The sequence below is a fragment of the Chenopodium album genome, chromosome 23 (genome assembly GCF_948465745.1).
Source record: "Chenopodium album chromosome 23, dcCheAlbu1.1, whole genome shotgun sequence".
NCBI classification, from domain to species: domain Eukaryota; kingdom Viridiplantae; phylum Streptophyta; class Magnoliopsida; order Caryophyllales; family Amaranthaceae; genus Chenopodium; species Chenopodium album.
In genome coordinates this window covers 28703024-28726170 of record NC_137856.1, presented here as the reverse complement: position 1 = coordinate 28726170, position 23147 = coordinate 28703024, and the positions used below count along the sequence as shown (strand labels likewise).

The following is a 23147-nucleotide window of genomic DNA, read 5'->3' as shown; positions in this document are numbered from 1 at the left end:
TGAGTGATTGTATAGTTTTTTCGTGACTATTGTTAATTGTGTGTTTGTTTCGTTAGTTTTGAATACTCTGTTTTGCATATGTAGTTTAATTACTTTTGTGAAAAAAGCCACTTTTATGAAAAAAAAGGGTTACTTTTGTGAAAAAAAGGGTCACTTTTGTGAAAAAAAAAGGTTATTTTTATGTACAAAAAGGGTCACTTTTGTAAAAAAAGAGGGTCACTTTTGTGGAAAAAAAAAGGGTCACTTTTGTGAAAATATGGAGCACTTTTGTAGAAGAGAAAGGGTCACTTTTGTACAAAAAAAATCACTTTTCGCAAAGTGTTTGACGTACAATTAAATTATTGTAAACCGGGGGAATGCAAAAGTTTTTGTTTTATATTTGGGTGGATGCATGGACTCACGGTGAAACAAACTCACCCAATACTTTGTGTAATCGTATTGTCATCATTTTCTACATTTGTCAATATATTCCCGTATAAGTTATAACATAGAGAAACAACCATTAGTTACTTTATCTTAGAGACTTAGAGTTGAAATTGTAACATTAAATCTACTACTCCCTCCGTTTCAATATGATAGTCCCATATGGAATCAATCACATAAAATAAGTAAAGAGGAATATTTGGAATCTAGAATTAAAGCAAAAACAATTCACAAATAGTTTTGCCTTATTTAATTTTTTTAGGAAAGCATTAGCCATAATTGCATAAATCATGGGAGTAATTTCTTTACTTAGAGTCATTTCATTAATTCACAATCAATTAATCTAAGCAATTAGAATTTATTATGTATAAAATAGGAAATAAAAACTAAGTTAAAAGTAGAATACATTCAACATGGGTAGATCTTTTTAAAACGCCCAAAATAGTATATGGGACTAACAAATTGAAACGGAGGGAGTACATGAAAACTGCTAAAGAAAGAAATGAAACATAGGAAGGCAGATAACACGAAAAATCCAAGACCTAACCAGCAACTCAAACTCGCAAGGCTCGCTCCTTGCATAAAAAACATACAAGCAACCTACCAAGGCAGCGTCACCTGAAAACGCCAAGGATAATATGGTACGTAAAAGGCTATTTTGTGAAGACATCAACCGTACCATAACAAAGAACAAAAGCTCTAAACGTCCAAAAATTACTACATTGTCGATCCATTGTTACTTAACATGATCATTCTCTAGTTGTATCTCCTTTATAGTCGAATCTTGATCGTGTAGCTTGTCACTCGTTGTAGATGGTCTTATAGCAGGCATAGACATAGTTCTTTTGGGTGTTACTTTCTTAGTTGTATTAGGAGTATGCAAAGATGTCGTGGTTTTTTTGGCCTTCTGTGCCCAATGTATTAGGCCTTCTTGTATGTAATCCTCGAATATCGCCTTGTTGAAGGAGCTTCCCATCTACATGTATGTATATTGTATGAGTTAGCTAGGTAAAGAACAATGTTGAAGTATGAATAACATTTATATTAAAATTTGAGACAATGAAAGTCTACATAAATCAATTATAGGTAGGTGTTAAGTATGAACATGAGAAATTTTACCTGGGTAACAATTGCATAGAGTGGTAATGTGCTATAACTGCAAACAAATTGCACAAATGCCCTGCAAAAGTGTTCAAAGGAGAGCATGTGAATAGTGTAAAAGTCAACGTGGTGCAATGTTTTTAGAACAGAAGAAACATAACAATATAAAAAATGTGATATATTTAGAGTGAAAGTTGATTGATCTTTACGCAATCACGAGTCTTGGTATGGTATAGCCAATTGAACCCATAATGCACGAGTCAAAACCATATTGTACCTGTAAAAAAGAGCATATTTTTAAATCATTTCTCTTTAATTTGAAATCTATAACTTTTTAAAAGGTAAGCAAGTCTTATATTTGACAGATTTATATATAATAACTAATTCATTGAGCCGTTAGAAGCTAATTTTAAAAATAGAAAAGTCACCTCGATCTCACAATAAAATAGAAAATGTAATTTTTGTTGAAATGTGGGCAAAAGAGATGTTAGAGATGAACGTAACGAACCCAAATCCAGAAGAAAAATGCAACTTCGAACGAGTTTTGGAACAAGATGATATGAATCAAGAGAAGGAGAAGTCGAGGTTTGTGGAACCAGAAGTGAGTGTCTGATGGATGGATTTCAACATTGCCATCAATTACAGGATGCCTTCGACTTTGAGCAACCTGCTTTGCAAGTTGGATGATTATGTGCTCCAATTTTGTACCCACGCAAAATAATAGCTGCATGTAAATTATACCAAAAGGAAAGTTAATTAGTTAACATGGATTACTATTATGGCATGTTCTCATACGATTATTTTCAGTTCAGTTCAACTCAGCTCTAATAAGTTTAGTTTAGTTCAGTTCAGTTCAGTTCAGCTCCTAATTTCCTTCTCTTATAAAATATTCAGTTCAGCTCAGCTCTAATAAGTTCAATTCAGTTCAGTTCAGTTCAGTTGAGTTGAGTTCAGTCAATGAGAACATGCCCTTAAACTATATAACAACAAAAACAATTGGTATGACTCCAACTATCGACAAGGAACTCCAAATTTATAACGATTACACAAATTCTTGAATAAGACAAACTTTCATTAATTTATTGTAACATACTCTAAAAAAATTTAAAGTTACCTTCTTTTAACATAAAATTTACCCTTTAAAAATACTCATAATATATTAGATAATCATATTAGCCTTATAACATGTATTTACTAGAAAATACACATTAAATTACAATCAAAATCTTACAAATTAAAAGTTAGCCTTTAATATGGGTTACAGTTACCATAAAAATTGTCAAAGTTACCCTAAAATTAATCGTCTTTCAATAATTAAAAAAAAAATAAAAATAAGAGTCCTCCATATACAAATATACAAGTCTTATTGTGCAATTATATATTTAGATTTTTTTTTTTCCCTCATACAATCACTTACTATGAGTGGAATGAAAGCAATCCAGAAATAAACATGGTAACCTGCACATTGATGAAAGCCAAAAAAACATGTTAATTTGTGGAATTTTTAGCCTTAATTAGTGTACTTAAACATTATGTAACTAATACAGTACGTAAAAATATACTTACCATTAACATTTAGAAACAAAAAGACCACCACAAATAACCAAAGAAACCAGCTGCAACCAATCAAATTAATGATTAGTTAAATAGATTACTAGAAGCTAAGGGAAACGTAAATAAGAATGGAGTTAAAAGAAAAAGAAAAAAAAAACATGGCAAAATTAAATTAATTCTCTAAATTTGCCAAACATTACAAGAAAATGTATTTAACGCTTATATGCTTATATAATACGGAGTAGGTATACATACATATATATATATACATATATATATATATGCAAATCAATCTATAAACTTACCTAATTCCAACAACTTTCTTGAAGTCAGCTTCATAGGCACGAACCATGTACTTGTGAAAATTAAATTTGGGATTGCCCTTGCAATGTGTCTGCCAAACAAAATTAGCTAATTAAAAAAAATAAAATTGTTATGAAATATAATAATGTATGTCCATTATGTATAACATTGTAACCTCTTAGGCATTATTACTTCCGTAACTCCTTTTAACTTATTGTATTCCATTTATAACCCTTGCTTATAATGACTCTTTATTGCTCTTGGAGAGTTATTATATCCTCATATATATATATATATATATATATATATATATATATATATATATATATATATATATATATAGGTAGTGCCTAATGAAAAAATGAACTATGATTAACACTTCCATCTTCCTCTTGTATTTTACTATTCTTTCTTTTCTTTATTTTATAACACGTTATCAGCACCAAAGCTCTAAACACCGATTAAGATTAGAATTCAATTACAATCAAAGGTAATCATCATATTGTTACAACGAATTTAGCATCAAATTATTGTTAAAAATAAGCCAAGAAAAGCCGATTAAAATCCCCAAATCTCCCCCTACTTTGTCGCCTAACATCCCGGCACCGCCGCCTCTACACCGCACCACCGCCCTTCCAAACCGGCGGCTAGATTGCAGCCCTTTTTCTTTTCTTATTTCCTCTGCTTCTCTTCGTGCCTTCCCCTGTTAATAAACCAAAGTTTATTTTGGTCTTTGATTATTTTCTTAGTTTTCTTGAAACCATTAATCCTCTAAAGTTGATTTGTCTAATTTCTTTTGACACATAAAGAGAAAGAAATCATAAGATTGCTTTTAAAACCTGGGTATATGAATAGCAAGAAACACCCTACAAATTAATGGATCAAGAATTTCTAGCGGTGCTATCTAAGTTTTGACAGGAGGTATCATGAAGTCATTATGATTAACAGGGAAGTTCCTTATTTCATTAATTATATTGAATTTTATTTTCACAAAATATAGGCCCTTTTAATACATGTTATATATTTATGTCGTATTGTTTTGTTATGTTATGTGGGGTTTGATAATTTGATTATGGGTTTGACAGTTAGAGTAACTCACCTTGGTGAGTGTGGTGGCTTATTTGTTTGTGTGGGACTTGTTGATTTACAGTTCCTTTGATTCTTCTAATACTTGTTAGTTACGTCCTTGTTAAATATGATCAGGAACTTTGTAATTTGTTCCAATTGATTCATGATGCTATTTGCTCGAGTTGATTCATGACGCTATTTGTTTGATCTCTTGAAAATATCATATATGTATCAATAAGGAAAGTTTGCACTATATATTCCTAACGTAGATTATGCTAATAAAAGCGTTAGAAAAAGATTGTCTTTGATTTACAATTGAATTTGTTTGACTTATTACATGTACATATTCTTTGGACTTCAACGTGGCATAATCAACAATTTGAACTATATGTCTTATGTGTATTTTTATTATGATCTAAGTCTTAATTTATTGCAATTATTTATTCTTGAATCCTATACATTGGTAAGTTATGTACCATAAATCACATCTCACTCCTACAATTTTTATGTTTATTGTTTATTAATTTAAGATGCCATATGTTTTGATAGATTATTAAGTTTTTCGTTCTTATTTGCGGCAAGTTATATTTGAATTGCATATTATAATGTATTTCTAGTTAATTACAAGCTTTCTTGTTTAATTTGGTTTTGGCACATATATTAGATTGCTATATAATCATGTACTTCATATAGCAGTAAGATTATATAATATGAGTTGCATAATTATTTTTTTTACTCCTACTTGTTTGAAGCATATATATTTTGTATTAGTTTGGTTTTTATGTCATATATATTGTGCTTTAAATTGAACTTTAAGAGCCTACCTCTAATTATATCAAGATGATTTCATGATTATACCATATACATGCCTCTAATTTTCGTTGGGTAGAAAATTGTTTCATTGAGTCATAGTGTATAGTGAAGTACGAAAAAGTGCTATTGAATTATGAAATTATTACAGAGGAAAAGTTATGCGATTTCCTATGGAGTAGTACAAGAAAGAAATGACTATGAATGTTAACATAATTTTCTAAAATTTATTGACAATAATATACTCTTGCTTTCATGGAATGAATTGTTATGATCTTGTAGACATAATATTAATGAAATAATTTTAAGAAAGTTTATTTTAGATAACCGACATGTTACCTATTGTTAAATGAACAAAATAGTGAAATATGAATGTTTGTTCATAATTACAACCAATTACGTATATACTCATTCCCAGAAGTGAATGTGAGATTATTAATTAGAAAAACAATTGAGCATGGTTGTATGATATTTCTTAATAGCAATTTATTTGAAAGTCATGAGCAATTCAAATATGAGCAAAGGTTATCTGATTGATAATGATAGATTATTTTATAATTTTAAGAAACTGACTATGAGAGTCCGTATATGACTCATATAGCAAATTAACTTGATTAATCTATTTGTTATACCCATGCTTATAAGCAATTGTAATGATTCAATGATTGATGCAATTGAACATGAGGAACATGTAAGAGTTTTAATTGTTTGAATTATTAAATCTAAGCACGCATATAAATCTTATTATAATAAGTTTTATAATTTGTGTATATGAATACTTTACTTGATACATGATGTTGTCAAGATACTAAAAGAATTAAATGGTGCAAGGCATTTTAAAGGGTTGTTGAATTTTCGCTCCTGATATGTAAGGTTTAGGGGGAGATTACCTTATTTTGAATAATCCTTGCACATGACCAATATTGTGTTATATTAATGGTCTATTTACCATGACACCATCCTGAAGATGGATATGAACAAATATCATTGTTTATATTAATAAGGCATAGTTAAGAATAATTATATCAAGTAACGATTGGTATATGCCAAGATTATATATAGGATGCTCCTGAAGAGTAAAATATGTTTGATCAATAAATTTGATATGTATCAAGGTTGTTCATTGACATCATCAAATATAGTATAATAAGTCGATTGTATATGTCTTGCTGAAAAACTATATGACATTCTTATATCGCATCATATACATGGCCATGAATGAACAATTTGTATAAAGTGATCACATTGTAAGAATAATGAAAGATCAGATTTGGAAGAATTATTGGATAATTAGGCCATTGGGGGTTAAAATACCTAATATGAAAACTTGAAGTTTTATTTGAAGTGAAGAAATAATGTGTTGACTTTATGTCTTATGTCACATGTATAATATGAATTGAAAGGCAAGACGTAACATTTTGATTGAACAATATCTGAATCATGTGATTTTTCATAGTTGAATTTGAAATATAAAATCAAGAGATAAATATTGGATTTGAACGAAGTATATGCAAACAAGTAATAACTAGGTGACCAGAAGTTCATCACAATATCTTACATGTAGTCAAGCATTAAGTGTTTTAAAGCTTAACAAAATAACTTAGCTTGTATGTGTGAATATTGAAAGTAACTAAAGATCACCATATGGTGGTATTATATAAAAGTGTTTTATTAATTAATCTCTTGATCGGGGCTATAGCATGTCAACACATAAGAAATAAAATAACAAAAAGAAATAACTGCACAATTCATGGCACCCCATTGATTATATTGAAATGATCTCCTGAAGAGAACAAATAAAATTATATATAATATTTATCAAAAATGTACTTGAAAGTTACATTATTCTCTGGAAGAGATAAAAATTTGTAGTCTATGGTTCTCCTAAAGGATGAAATTTATTACACATGAAATTATATTATAAGTTGGTCAAAAATTCAATGCCCCTATATTTGATATATTTTACCAACTTAGGGGGGAGAAAAACTAGAAAAAGTTGGCAAAATTTGATTATTACTTGATCCCCATAATTGGTAATTTGAAAAGTTTATTACATGTCAAATTTTATTTATACATTATCAAGATATGTTGTACATAACTCTATGATTTGATTTGTATTCAGTTACCACTCATTCAGAGGCGTAGAATATACATATTGGTTATAGTGATATTATGTGCATACTTTGAGATAAATCTTGCCAACGTTTACTTGAATATTTACACCTGAAGTGTAGATTATATGATTGGTTCCAATATTAATTAAGATATGATATATGGCAAGATAGAGCAGTTGATAATTTTGAAGAGCAAAAGACATTGATGAAATAATATTGTATGGGATACCCTAAAAGTGAAATAGATATCTCAATTATATAAGATGCACGGCCTAAAATATGAGCAAAGTATATGGAAGAAGTAAGCATTTAGATATAATCACTTATAAACTTGCTAATATTACATGAAAGAATTTTTATGATACCGGTATACGATGGAACCGATATAATTTTGCATATGCACTTACTAATGGACTTGTGAAGAGGAAAAACTTATACGTCCATTTTTATGTCGACATAATTATGATTATGAGAATGAGCTCATGGACCCGAAGTCCAATATATATGGATTCTAAAGTCCACGTTGTACAATGTTTTGCATTTTTTGTTTTTTTAGTCTTACATTCATATGCATGTTTAGGAAGTAGATAAATTCATCATTTGTCATATATGCATATTTATCATTATATAATTTTGCTTTATTTAGATAGCCCCACATTTCATATTGCATCAAGACATTATTTATTATTGTTTCCTAATTATGAATTTTGATATGAATGAATATACACACCAGTTATAGTATGAATAATTTGCAAGCTTTATAAGAGTTTATAGAAAGAGAGTCAAAATCCATTGGGATAATGATGTTCTGATAGCATGTTATGAACCATGCATATGTGATCAAGAAGAGTTCTTGAAGAACTTATATACATATATTTATATATCTATGTCTTTCAAATTCACTTTTGAATATTGATGAGATTTTGTAAAGAATAAAACTCTTAAAGATTATTTTTGACTAAGTAAATGTTGTCTCAGCCTGGAGTTTGAGCATAGCTAAGTTGGCGTGAAAAGTCTTATTTTTGAATTTGCAAGACCAATTTCATATTCAATATAAAATGTGTACATAAGTACAATGACATACTTAATTGTATAATTTCATCTTGGTCCCCAAGAACCAACGACGATGCAATGATTTCGATGCTTTATATTATCGATTCCAATTTGACAATGATATGAATGATATAGATATGTATGATTTAAGAGGACAATGCATCATCAAATATTCATGAATATCAAATATTGATGAACTTTTAACTATTAATGACCTCCAGAAGAAGGTACAAATCAAATACATATATATATATAGATAAGAACCGTAACCTATGTTTGTATGAGAAAATTTGTTTAATCTAAAATGAGGTTATCATCAAGATATACGTATTCGACATTTCGAGAAAAACATTGGCTCTTAAGAAAGAGATATTTACATCATTACATTATTCTATGTGTATTATTCTTATAAGGTAGATGGAATGAAGACAATTGAACAATTCAAGTGAAGATTTGAAAATTCAAGATAAATTTTGGAATACCAACTGTCTGTGAAGATTTTGCTGCTTGCATTGAAGATATGAAATGATATAAAATTCAGGGGGAGAAAATACGCGCTACACTCTTTTTCCCTTAACTATGGTTTTGTCCCACTGGGTTTTCCTAGTAAGGTTTTTAACGAGGTAACATCTCAAGCGTATTATGAAGAATGATGTACTCTTTTTCCTTCACTAGGTTTTTATCCCACAGGGTTTTTCCTAGTAAGGTTTTAACGAGGCACAATCTTCAATAATGGACATCCAAGGGGGAGTGTTATGAAATATAATAATGTATGTCCATTATGTATAACATTGTAACCTCCTAGGCATTATTACTTCCGTAACTCCTTTTAACTTATTGTATTCCATTTGTAACCCTTGCTTATAATGACTCTTTATTACTCTTGGAGAGTTATTATGTCCTCATGTATATATATATATATAGGTAGTGCCTAATGAAGAAATGAACTATGATTAACACTTCCATCTTCCTCTTGTATTTTACTATTCTTTCTTTTTTTTATTTTATAACAAAAATTACTACTCTGAAATTTTAGGAACAAGTAATTTTTCCTATTATAAATAGGTAACTTGTGTATAAATAAGTAATAATTAGTACAGTATTGGGGATTAAATGACATCCATTGAGATTTTGTGATCAAAATTTTGGAAAATAAAAAAAGTAGCAGAAGAGTGAAGAAAGTTACCATGATGAAGCCCATTCTCATAGTGATATAATCTGATTCTGTTACTGACCCATAATATTGTTTGAAAAATGCTTGCTGATAAACAATGAAATTGTGCACACGTAAATATCGATGTGACTAATTTAATAATATGAGACGGAGGAAGTATATTTTGTAGGGACGTAGCCATGTAGGCTAAGGCAGCAAGGGGTTATCATGTACGTACCACCCACCCAAGCAAAGTGTAATGGACTGCCCAAGAACGACCTTTGATAAAATCATGTTGCTCTACGACTGTAATTTCATCTTTTCTACCTGCATAGAGTGCATACATTTAAAATTAGATTTACTTTAAGCAATAAAGTACTTGTAATATAAAGCATTTAAACAATAATAGTATATTTCTACTCCCTCCGTACCCTTTTGATAGTCCCATATGGCCATTTTTCACGGGAATTAGTAAACATAAATAAGAATAATAAAAAGTACATTGAAAAAATAAATTGACATTGGGTATGCAAAAAAGTAGAGAGAGAAAGTAATAAAAGTACATGGGAAAACAAAATTTGCATGGGAAAGTTAAATTTGCAAATTTGCACAAGTATTATTGCAAATTTGAGGAAATTTTGGTAAAAATATATATTAATGGTTGTTGAAAAAAGCAAATGGAGTGAACATTTTGGGACTAAAATTTGCCCATAAGAAACTATCAAAAAGGGGACGGATGTAGTATGATTTATTGAATAAGTATTTAGAACTTATTATTGGCATGTAACTTTTCAAAAAATTACAATTAAGAATATTGATGATGAAAAATTTGGTAAAATCCATTACTCCCTCTGTCCCTATTTTATTGCCCCATTTGACTGTGCGCGGTCTCCAAGACGCGTATTAAAACGTCTATATCTTTATTTCCATAAACGTAAAAGTTATAAAAACATGATATTAATAATATATATAATGAGACGAATCTAACAAGACCACTCATGACTATATTACCTTTTATAGACTAACGGTAAATTATGGTCAAAGTTTTTAAAGTTTGACTCAAAAAGTGGAAATGGGGCAAAAATAAAGGGACGGAGAGAGTAAAAGATAAAGAATAATTTTAATTAGCGGAGGAAGTAAATTAAGAATATATACCATGTTCAGGATCAAGCTCCTTTTTGTGGATTAACTCTTCCCAGGTTTGCCATTGACTTTTTATCTACAATATCAATATTGGATAAATGATTAAGAATATGAGTACTGTTTTATTTTTTTGCTGCCAACATTTTTTTTTTTAAAAAAAAGAAAATTAAAAGTACAAAGGACAAATTTTTTGTTACACATTTACAATTTATAAATTAATTAAAATAAGTGATGCTAAAATTAATTAAGACTCCTATAGACCTAGTAGCATATGTTAAATTGTTAAATCCATTAATATTTGTCTCTACATCTACTATATTTCTTCAATAACACATGTTACTAATATTGTTTTAGTCAAACTCTTACCATATATTGATGGTGTGCGTGTTTTTATTACGCTAGAGAACACTGTGTTAGTACTCCCTCCGTCCCAAAAAGAACGACCCATTTGGCCAAAATTTTGTCCCAAAAAGAATGACCCATTTGCATTAAAACACCCACCAATTTGCTACAATATTTGTGCAGAATTAGCTTCCCCATATAAAAATTTGATTTTCCATGTTATTTTATTACTTTCTCTCTCTATTTTTTTACAAACCCCATGTAAATTTATCTTTCCAATATACTTTTACTTCTTTTTACTTAACTTCCTTAATACCCGCGTAATCAACCCAAACGGGTCGTTCTTTTTAGGACGGAGGGAGTATATAGGCAATATAGTTATAGACTGATACGATACTAAGAAGATTTCCTTACAAAGCATTATAATACATACAATGAAAAGCATTTGCTCAAACTACTAATATTACGTACAAAAGATTATTCCAATAATAAACCCTTTGAAGAATGTAAAGAGATCAAGGAGGAATTAACCTTAAAGCCGCCAAAGAGAATAGTGAGGGCGCACATAATCACATGAACAACAGCTAATACAAATATGAATATGTGCAAGTGATGCAGCGCTGTTACTGATAACAATGGAACTTTTCCCTGCAAAAAAAATTTAATTTTGTAAAGAAATTATAAAAGCAAAAGAAATATAACAATACTCGTAATAAATTAATTGGTTATTATAAATTAAACAATTTAATTGCACGTATGCATGCATGCATATCTTGTTATTATATTATTGTGCATTTTGTGTTAGTTGATGATATATCCTAATTAAACGAATTGAAGGAATTGGATTCTGATTTTGTGATCTATACTTTTCAAAAGATATGATTGTTTATGCTTTCTTTAATAGCTTTACACATTCATCGTGAATTATATTCATATATACATGATTAATTACTATATCAAAGCTTTCTTTCTCGTTAAGTCATAAACTTGGGTCAATTACTACCTCTAATTAGTTTGCTCTTAAATGTGCTTTAAACTTTAATTTGAAATATATGTCCCAAGTTTATAAAATATTAACCATGCATGATGATATTACATGTTTCAAAATAGTGATATTTTGTAAGATTTGTTTTGATATATATTCTACACGCAGTGACTCAACTAACGGTATTAATAGTCAAAGTTGTACATTGACTAATGAAAATAAGTCAAATTGGACTTTAGCATTACTTTGTATTTTATACTTGTATTACTTTAGTTATATAATTGGAGTTGTGGACTACATTATATTCAACAAAAATTAACTAATTGGCTTGACCACAAAATATGTAATGCGAACCCAAAGAACTTATATATTCTTAACTTATACATAGTATAAAAACTTTTTCTTGTTAGAATTAGATCGACTAGTTCACACCAGACATAAACTTTCAATTTTTGTTTAATCATTCACAAAAATCTTTATTTGCATATTTGTCAAAATATGAAAATTACCTACTCCATAATACTTGAGACGATTTCTAACAAAAGTGTAAAAAAGAGTCAACTAAACCATACTTGACCTTCATAAAATCTGGTTATATTATATAGACACCGTATTTCAAGTGAAGAGAACGTCTCATATTGAAAAGAAAAAAAAACCATATAATTATTGTGTACCTGTTGTTGACAATAAGTGTCAGTAGACTCGGAGAGAAGATGACGCCAAGTTGCATGAGTTTGAGGGACAATTTGAGGTTCCTTCTTACAAGGAAGCCATTTATTTGCCAAATTATGTGAAATGCATAGTCTACCAATTCTTCCTTGGAATACCGTCAGCAGCAATGATATAAATCCCACCAACATCAATTCTGCATAATAATATATAGTCATAAATTTTGTAGTAGTCCGTACAATTAAATAAAATTATGTAGTCAAAACTTGTCGTTTACAAACATGTGCAAGATATGCAAGTGTAACAAAAAAAAAAAAAAAAAAATCATACCATTGAATGGTGATACGAACTTTATAATGTGTTGTGTTACGGAGTGATGTTTTAAATGACGGGTTTTAATATGAAGTTTAACATTTGTTAGCTTAGCTATGAACAAAATGGCAAGAGACATGATTATTAGTACCTTCTTTGATTTTTTGGAGGGCTTGATAGAGAGGTTTCCTGTTCGACTTCTTCAAGTACTGAATTTGAATTTATTAGACACCAAACAAGTAAGTATAAATACAAGAAAAATTAAAGTAGACAAATAAGTACAATAAATATTTATGATTATACATTGATAAGGAATAATAATTTTGTACATTCATATGATAAGTACCTTACAAATATAAGATCTTTAAAACAGTCAAGTAATTTTATTCCTTAGAAAAAAGATATTAGAATTTTTATGTTATTTCGAAAGAAAACTTAAAATAACATATCTATATTTCTTTGAATAATTGATCATGAAACTTTGACAGTACAAGTTAGAGTGTAAACGAGGAAGAGATCGAATGTACATATATACCTTGCCAGTGAAGTGAATTAACCTCTCGGCAGCCAAAGAAATGAGGACGAAAACCATGCATACGATTGCCACCACCCATGTTGGTGTCGATTGCAAGTTAGTTTCTCCTACTCCACCCCCACTCATCTCAATCTCTCGATTTCTTTCTTTAAAGATCACAAAGAAAATGATCAAGGAATTTGAGTGAGGGAAGAAATGTATGTATATATGAGTAATAAAGTGTTAGTCTTTTATAATAATGTACGTATCATTATGAAAGTATCAATCATACAAAGATTTGTGGAATATTGATGAGTCTTTTGACTTTTACTTTTGAAAAGTAAAAGTATTGGTTTATTAAAATTTATATTGAAGAATATGGCATATAAATCATATGGACATTTAATTAAACAATATGATTTTGAAGTAGTGTGGCTTTTGTAGTTCTTTCTTTCAAACTTCTTTGTTGATCAAGTTGTAATTTGATTCCCCTAAACTTGAGGTAATGTATTAAAATTTCATGCTGCTTTAGAACAAGAAACAAGGCTATTAGTAGGAGTTATAAAATAAATTATAGTTATCATGTCTAATCATTTTACTATTAACGAGTTGTAGTTGCTATTAGTAGGAGTAAAATTAACGTATGATCTGGTAAAATGTATGAAGTTTTATTTATTTATGCATGCTGATAGAAGTAACATACGCTAAAATAAACAGTCTGTTAGAGTGTTAGTATGATGTTTTATTGATTCATGTAATGTATACCATGGAGAGGCTAGGAGTGAGATTTTTCTCAAAAACACAAGGAAGGTACCAATGTGCTAATGTAATATGAGTCAGAGTTACCAATATGCTGGGTAAGTTGATAACGGTGGTGAATGGCAGTGATTTAGGAGAGCGAAACAGAGGGAAATAGGAGGTAAAAGGACTCGATTTCATTAGCTAACCGTGTTAATCAAGGTGTGATTTCCCCCTAAGTTTATTGCCCCCTAATTAAGAAATTTTGAAAAGTTTCAAATCTATTTGTTCATTTTTGTGGTTGATTTGTGCTTTACGCATTTCAGGACCAAGTAAAAATACAACCAAAATTTTTGATACCATGTTGTGAACAGAATAGTTGGAAAGCATAAGTATATTGCAATGTATCAGTTATACAAAAAATAACTACGAAGTACAATGGTAACAACTAACCTAAGCTTAATCCTAGGACTACAATGGTATATACATGGACTAACTATAATAACAAACTAAGAATGTATATCCAGTAATTATAAAAGATATAGACAGAAACATTTTAGATAACTGATAATATCCTGTATCAACGGATGCGACTTACATGAGCAAATGGCTCACGAGTAGCTCCTAACGTGGTCTTCGCCTGAGCTGGATCACCAAATACGTTCCAGATGTGCAGGGTCTCGTCCCCTGCAGAGGCTACTGCCAAGCCATCAGGGCTCTGTAAAATACAAATAATGAGGTTACTTGAGAAAATCAGTAAAATACAAATCATGAGGTTACTTGAGAAATAGAAGCTGCAGTTGTCAATAAACCAAGAAAATTACCTGAGACATGTAAAGTACTCTGGATGTATGCCCAGTAAGCTCTGCCATCTGCGACATTGCTGGATATGTCCACAGTACTAAACTGTTGCCAGGAAGCCCGTGTGAGCTCAGCAGCTCGCGTTCATTATTGCTCCATATTAAACCTGAAACCTGGGATCCAGTGTTTACTGAGTTCAAGCATGCACCAGTACTAATGTTCCAGAATTTTATGCATTGATCGTTCATGCCTCCTCCAGAAGCCAGCATACTACTCTGAAAGGGACACCAAGCAAGGGCTTTGACTGCAGCAGTGTGGTTTTGAATCCTGTGCAGCCACTGAGTAGATGAATTAATTCTGGCCATTGACCGATCCCAGATATGCACTAAGTTGTCGTTGCCTCCACTGGCTAGATATCGGCCTGATGATGACCATTTTAACCCACAAACTTCACGCCGGTGTCCTCTGTAAGTTTCAACTATATGACTCCTAGCTCTCACATCATTGTTGATGATTCTACTGTCTGCTGATCCAGTAGTGAGGATTCTACTATTCCAAGCCAGTGAACAGATACAAGCTTAGTACTTTATCCTTTACCTCTTTCAATGTAGTATATGTTTCAATATTAGTACTTTGCAACAATTAGGTAGTTCTTGACTAAATGCATCCAATTCTATTGATTTCTTAGTTTTTGGATATCAAATTCTTAAAAAGACTTGTGATGTAAAGATGATGAAAATTTTGATAAGAATAATCTCAATTACATCTTGTTGCTTTTAAATAATTGAAACTACCTAGCATTAGAAAATAATTCTTACTATAAAATGAGTCTTCCATGTAATCAATTTCCATTCCTTTTATCAACCATCTTCTCCTTGCAAAGCTATTCATCAACTCCCCTTACTTAGGCGCACAACCATCACAACTCTTCCTTCGCGTTATATTCATCCACACCACGTCCACCCCCAATACAATTACCGCCTTCAACACCTACCATTCCCCACCCTCATTTCCATTGCACCCCAAGTTCCCAACCACATCATGAAGAACCGCTGCCTCTTCTCGTATCCTATTCCCTTGTCCTTACCTAGTTCCAGCCATACATTCACAACCCCTTCATCATAACACATCTACACAGCCTCTTCCTCAGCCTATTCGTCTCCCCTTTCATTATCCACCTTATCAACTGAGCTGAACAGAAAAAGGGCAACGAATGGAAGGCTATTGGCAAGTGTAGATGGGAGAGAGCGTCAGGAAAAGTAGGGAGAAGTAGTTTGGTTTTTTTTTTTTTTATGGGTTGGTAATGACCCTAATGAGCCTGAACCTGAACCTCTCACAAGTCCATCAGGGTGAGGTTGCAGGTGTACACGCACAACAACCATCATTGGTGAAATAATTATCAAGCATGACTAGATATGGAGAATCAATCATTATATACCTTATTAGGGCTCAAAAATATTTACCCTTGTTAAAATACTGTACTTATATGCATTGTAAAGTAAGGGGAACCATATTGCTCTTACTTTGTATGAGTAGGTAGTACGTAGTAGTATTTAGTAAGCACAAACACTTTGGAGCACCGCCACAAGCACAGTAGGAAATGCGAAATGCGAAGTAGAGAACAATGGACTGGGAAATCAGGAACAAGGGGCTAAAATCATGCAGGATACAAAGTTAAATACATCCATTGCCAGTAAGATAAATCCAAGCTTTTGTGCAAGTATGCAATGAGACCAAAATTTTAACTATCATAGAAAATGAAGGTACCAACTACATAGAAAGCTCAATAGCTCACAAAACAATAGTGATTTATGAATACGCAAAATACATTACTTGAGAAGCCATTAATATCAAAAGACAAAAGGATCTAAAGTGATACTAGAATATCCTAAGCATTATGATATTGTTGATGCACGACTTCACATTTTGCTATCCATTCGCTTACTTCTCTGAGGAATTAGGTCCCCTCTTCTTGCCGAATCCAACAACTGAAATCAAAAGTACCATAATTAAAACGAGAACAGGATAATCAAGCACAAATCAGCTCATTGTGTTACCATTTTGATAACAAAAAGGCCTAAATGAATTAGAAAACTTGACAGCACAAGGTATGATACTCTTCTGTTTTCGCAGAATTGCAGGGAAAGGCCAAAGAACAAAAGAACGGCATTCTAAAATTATAATTAATGCAAGACCAAAAGACCCAAGTCTTACAGCACAAAGCTGATAAAATTATACTCTATACTAGTATTAACAAAGACATTTAATTAAACTAAAGAACTATTTTTTTGCATTCCTCCAACAATACATTCGAAAAAACAAGTTGACAATGAGTTCTGTCGCTGAAAATACAATTTTAAACTACTAAGTCCTTTAGAATATAAGACAATTACACCTATAATAATTTCCAGCCCAGCACTAAACAAAAATCAATCTCCACTTAATAGAATACTTGACATAGCATTCCCCAAAAGCTCCAAGATCCTACTTGGTACAATACATGCTCCACACTCAAGGCAATTTGTTTCAAGGAGGTGGAACCAACAATTTGACAGTTGAAGAAAGTAAGAACTTGAAACAGAAAGAGTGTAGCGGTTCGTTCGAGTCCACAATCAATATGAGAAAAGTCATAAATATAGCGTCATTCTCTGCTAATTGGCAACTTCTAATTCAAGATAAAGAACACATATCATTCCTCAAAAGCTCCCCACTCAAAGGTAATTTGTTTCAAGGGGATGAAACTAACAATTTAAAAGTTGAAACAAGTATGAACTTAGGTGAAAAGAAACAGAAAGAATGTAGCGTTTTGTTCAAGGCCACAATCAACATGCGAAGAGTTATAAATACAATGCCCTTGCTCTGCTAATTGCCAATTTCTAATTGCAAATAAAGAACACATACACTCCTAAAAATAACCTACAAACTTAGAAGAAAAAGAAACAATGAAGTGATTTGTTTAAGATCACAATAGACAAGAACAGAGTTCCAAAGGCAAGAAAAACCATCCTAAGTTTCAGGGGCCAAATTCAAAGACTAGCCATTTCCAACCAATAGCAATGAACACAACACCCATGATATAACTTTTGCTAAAGTATACATGATATAACACTTACAAAAGTATATCTTAATTTTAATGCTCCAAAGAACATTAAAGACCAGCTAAATTAATCAAAATAGAAAATGTACAAATTATAACAAATGATTCAAGGCCGTAGGTGACACGAAATGCCATCCTTCAATGATATAACATAGATCACAATGCACGAAGTAAATCCTAGGTTTCGTAATGCCAACCTTCAATGCAAGATTCAAAATTCAATACCTTATTCTTCAAATTAGCAGCAATTCACAACCCACGTTTAACAAACAAATCCACCCAAAACCCTACTCCCCAAAAATCAAATTCAGCATTAACTATAAACTTCAACAAAATTCACTCACTCCACTAATCAACATTTCCACAAACAAATCAATCTCAATATTCTAACAATAATCACAAATTCCAGTAAAATTCAACAAAAATCAAAAAAATGGAGGAGAGAGAAAAGAGTACCAGCAGTAACGAAACGGCGATTGTACTGCAAGCGCTTGTGAGCGCGACCACGGGGCTTCTTCTTCTTATCTTGAGAAGCAACTTTCGGGGTTTGCCCTCTCACCTTACCGGCACGTGCCAATGATCCGTGAACCTTACCTGTAAAATCCAGTTATCATCATCAAATTATTCACCATTTTTAAGCTCATATTAATCAAGATTTCAATCAAAATCAGGAAAATTTCGAAGGTTTTGAAGAAGAAGAAGATGCCCAACATTTTTAAGCTCAAATTAATCGAGATTATCAATCAAAATCTGGAAATTTTCGAAGATTTTGAAGAAGAAGATATCCACCATTCTTAAGATCAAATTAATCGAGATTTTCAATCAAAATCTGGAAAATTTTGAAGCTTTTGAAGGAGAAGAAGAATTGAAGATTACCCATTGTTGTTGATTTTGTTGTTGTTGTTGTTCTGCTGCTGCTGCGATTTTTCTCTCTCCTCGAGTTTGCCGGCTAGGGTTTCTAGGGTTTGAGATTTGGTGTGATGTGAGGTTTTAAAGGAATGATAGAAAAAAATTAATTAAAAAGTAAAATAAAATGGAGTTAGGTTATTGGAAATACTAGTACTATTTAGGCCCATCAACGGATCAGCCCATTCTCGTTTTACTTGAAAGGTCCGATAAGAAAACACGACTTGAGAAATGCTCTGTAGGTCGGGTTTGAGTTCAAGTCGATTAAAAAAATCTCGATCAAGACTAGTCTTTTCCATATGTGTAACACGCTATAATAATAGAGGAAATAACACATAATGATTCTAACTTGTACCGTAACAGATGCTTAGTATAGCACATAGGCATAAGGAGGTTGCCTCATGTGGGATTTGTTGTGTCGGGATATCAGGGAAACTATCGAGACGTAACATATGCCTTCATAATGATTTACATTATGCTCTACCCTTCTTTAATAACTAAATACGAAGAAATAAATAAAATCAATTTTCTCTATCATTTTAGTTTACAATTGGTTTTAGCAATCAAAAAATGAGACATTGTATTGAGAAGAAAAAGAAAAACTCAAAAATTTATAATTTGATGGCAAAGAGTGAAAAAAGCTTAAAGAAGAGAGGATTTGATCAAGAATAGAGATAATTTGATTGAGAAGAGTAAAAATACAACTTTTTAGAAAAAAAAAAGAAAAAATAGAATTCGATTGAGCTAATTTTATTGGTTTAGATAATAATTATGTTACTTTTTTATTTTTCACCTATTTTATTGTATGTTAGCTTGTTAGGTGTGCACTAGGTTAAACTAAAATTTTGCATCATTTACATTTAGGTAAATTTGTCAAAAAAAAAACCTTTTAAATGCACCATTTTGCGAAAAAAACCTTTTAAAAGCTTTTTTGCAAAAGAAAACCCGAATTTTAACATTTTAGCAAAAGGAAACCCGATTGTTAAATTTTTTTGTTGAAGACAACTTAATGCGACTAATTCACTTAATTAAGTTCTAATTTCTTCTAATTATCTTATAACTCTCACTTAACTATTTATTAATCAACTTAATTTATAAATAAGTAAAAAACCCAAAGACCACCACTCCCACCACCCCACTCCCTCCTTTTTTCCCCCTCCCATGGCAGCATGCAGCAGCCCCACCCCCAACTATACCGCCGCCTTAAACCTCCAACTTCCGGCGATCCTCCTCGACCACCAGCCGACCCTCCTAATTATCAACTTCGAGCAGGTTCCCTCACGCTTCTTCCCCCTCTTTCTTGTTCTCCTTGACTCACTCTCTCTCTTTCCTCTTTCTCGCCCTTGCCGCCACATCCCGACCACTCTAAGGATCCTCCGCCACTTGATGTTGATGCTCTAATTGTTGTCTCAATTGATTCTCTAATTGAAGAAGAAATCGTTGGTGTTTGGGTAGATGGTCGGGGTTAGGGTTGAAGGGGGAGGGTTGCAGCGGGGGATGGTAAGGAGGAAAAGGAGAGGCTGGCCGGCGGTTCAGGGCGGCTCAGTTGGGGGGAGGGGGGCTGCCGCCATGGGAGGGGGAAAAGGAGAGGGTGGTGCTGGCTGGTGGAGTGGTGGTAGGGATGGTGGGTTGAGTTTTTATTTTTGTTTGTAAATTAATTTAATTATTAAATGGATAAGAGAGAGTTATGGGGTAATTAGGAAAATATTAGAGCTTAATTAAGTGAATTAGAGGCACAAGTTGTCTTCAACAAAAAAAAATTATCTTCGGGTTTTCTTTTGCCAAAAAGCTTTTAAAAGGGTTTTTTCGCAAAATGGTCAATTTAAAAGGTTTTTTTTAACAAATTTGCCTTACATTTATAAGGCCCGAAAACTAGATACGAATACAAATCATGAAGAAAAAAAAAAAATCTTAGTCATACCATTTATATAAAAACAAAACTGAATGAAAATGAGTTAAAAAAAATTCTATATGTTGACTACTTGACTAGTTATTATTGAAAAATCCATTTGGTAGTGTTTTTAGTAACTACCATGGCTAACTTAGCATTAAATAACCAACTTTTAATTTAGAAATCAATTTAAACTAACTCCTAGTAACACTACTTATGTAGTTATAAACCACAACTAGTGTGTGGCCCGGGCGATTCCCCGGGTTGCTAGTTTGTACATGTTGGTTTCGAGTTTAAGTCTTGCTATAAACATTTTTTTGGTTGTCAAACTCAATCATTATATAATGGAAACAATTAGTATAATAAAATACCAATTAACTTATCTAAGTTAACTATAATTTTGTTGGATAAAAAAACACAATTATTAAATGGTTAAGATGGTAAGAGTCCCTGACCCGACCCGATAACCCGAACGAACCCGACCCGAAGTTACTGAGAGAAACCCGAACCCGACCCGATCCGAACCCGAATAACCCGAATTCGACCCGATTTGACCAAAATTTCATATTTCGTAATAATATTAAGTTTTACACTATTTTTTATTGTTTCTAAACATAACCCGAAATCTGACCCGAACCCGACCCACCGACCCGAATTGCCACCCCTAGGTAAGACTTGTAACTTAAGACTTGTTGGTCTTGAGTTCAAGTCTTGTTATAAGCATTTTTAGATGCAAACCATGTTGTGAAGGTGACATGTCATGTTTATAGTGACATGTGGCACATATTACTGATATGTTGAACTTAAAAAAGATGACACGTGGAACATATTCTGTTTTAGGAACGCTTTTTAATATATAAGTATAGATATGACAACTTTTGCATAGTTTCGCCCACTCTTGTGTGCACTACTCATCTCCCCCACATAAACCAACCAGTATCATCCATATCTGCAACCCTACCACACACAACACCATAGATGAAGTGTAGGGGTTAATCGTTACGAGTAGTTGGACCTAAGAAGGCAAATTAAAAATTATTTATTTAAACTAAAGATTAGTCATAAAATACCAGCACCCGTTATGAAGGATAAAGATGATTATATCATCATCATTATTAGTTATTGTTTAGAATATGTAAATCCCTTGATTTACTCCTTAATTTTGATAGTCAAAGTATATCCCTTATAATTAGCTAACATACCTAGTCACATATTGTATCTATTCATAGTTTGATATGTTCAATGTTCTAATCTTGTACTATATATACTCATGTATATTCATCAATATAATCAAGCTTTCCAACATTCTCTTTCTCATAACTCTATCACGGTATCATGAGCTTTTGATCCATCTTTTCTTGCTTCCGCTACTACCATGGTTACACTATCGATCAAAACCCTTTGCCGACGCCGACAAATGATGGTGACCATATCAAACTTTCGTCTCGGATAGCTTCAAACCAAAATCACACTTTTCGCTCAACTCTTTTGGCACCCCGTATTCCATATACCAAGAGATGTCATTGATATATATATTTTTCCTCCAAACCCCTTACACGGATAAACATGCAAACCTTTTTCGATATCCCGTAGTTTACCTACCTTGTGTTACCATATACAAAATTCTCTCCAAAACCATTATGGAGAAACATAACATTCCATTCTAAACCACCATCACCACCATTATAATTTTTCTATCTCGCCTTCAATGGTGGTGAAGGAACCTCTATATTTTTTTCCTCCCATTTGTTGCAAGCATACGCTAGCAAATTTCTTTATTTTTATTTTTTAAAATTTTTACAATCATGGTTCATGTGTTGAAAAACCGTGAAAAACACCCATTAAACAACTTCTTATTCTCTCTCTATATATATACTATCTTTTTACTTCTTCTTCTTCACGCAACTCCTCCATCCAAAAAAAAAAAAGAAAGCTCCTTTAATACACTTCCTTTTCTTTTTCTTCTTTAAAAAAAAGAAAAAAAAAACCTTCTAATGCTCCACTCCCTCCAAACCTTATTGGAGAATCACAATGCAATGCAACCTATCTCACCACCACTTCAATTCCTACATTGAACAAGATTTGAGATGTTATATCCAAGATCGGTCTCTCATTCTGAACGGCTGTCTTGCGGGGGCGTATGAAGGATAAAGATGATTATATCATCATC

General features: G+C 31.9%; 2 protein-coding genes across 2 annotated transcripts; both read right to left on the bottom strand.

Moving 5' to 3' along the window:
* Positions 1-1159: 1159 nt before the first annotated feature.
* Positions 1160-13691, bottom strand: LOC145607284 (MLO-like protein 1). The gene is made up of 14 exons (XM_081662993.1): positions 13566-13691; positions 13182-13239; positions 12724-12914; positions 11596-11712; positions 10735-10798; positions 9818-9906; positions 9613-9687; positions 3384-3472; positions 3091-3140; positions 2942-2982; positions 2033-2248; positions 1734-1801; positions 1543-1603; positions 1160-1399 (listed from the first exon to the last, which is right to left on the bottom strand). The coding sequence occupies exons 1-14, from the start codon at positions 13689-13691 to the stop codon at positions 1160-1162; spliced, it is 1485 nt and encodes a 494-aa protein (XP_081519119.1).
* A 1171-nt stretch (positions 13692-14862) lies between these two features.
* On the bottom strand, positions 14863-19060 carry LOC145607283 (cell division cycle 20.2, cofactor of APC complex-like). The gene is made up of 5 exons (XM_081662992.1): positions 19057-19060; positions 18637-18774; positions 16078-16170; positions 15107-15660; positions 14863-15000 (listed from the first exon to the last, which is right to left on the bottom strand). Exons 1-5 carry the CDS (start codon positions 19058-19060, stop codon positions 14863-14865), a joined length of 927 nt encoding a protein of 308 aa, XP_081519118.1.
* Positions 19061-23147: the final 4087 nt, after the last annotated feature.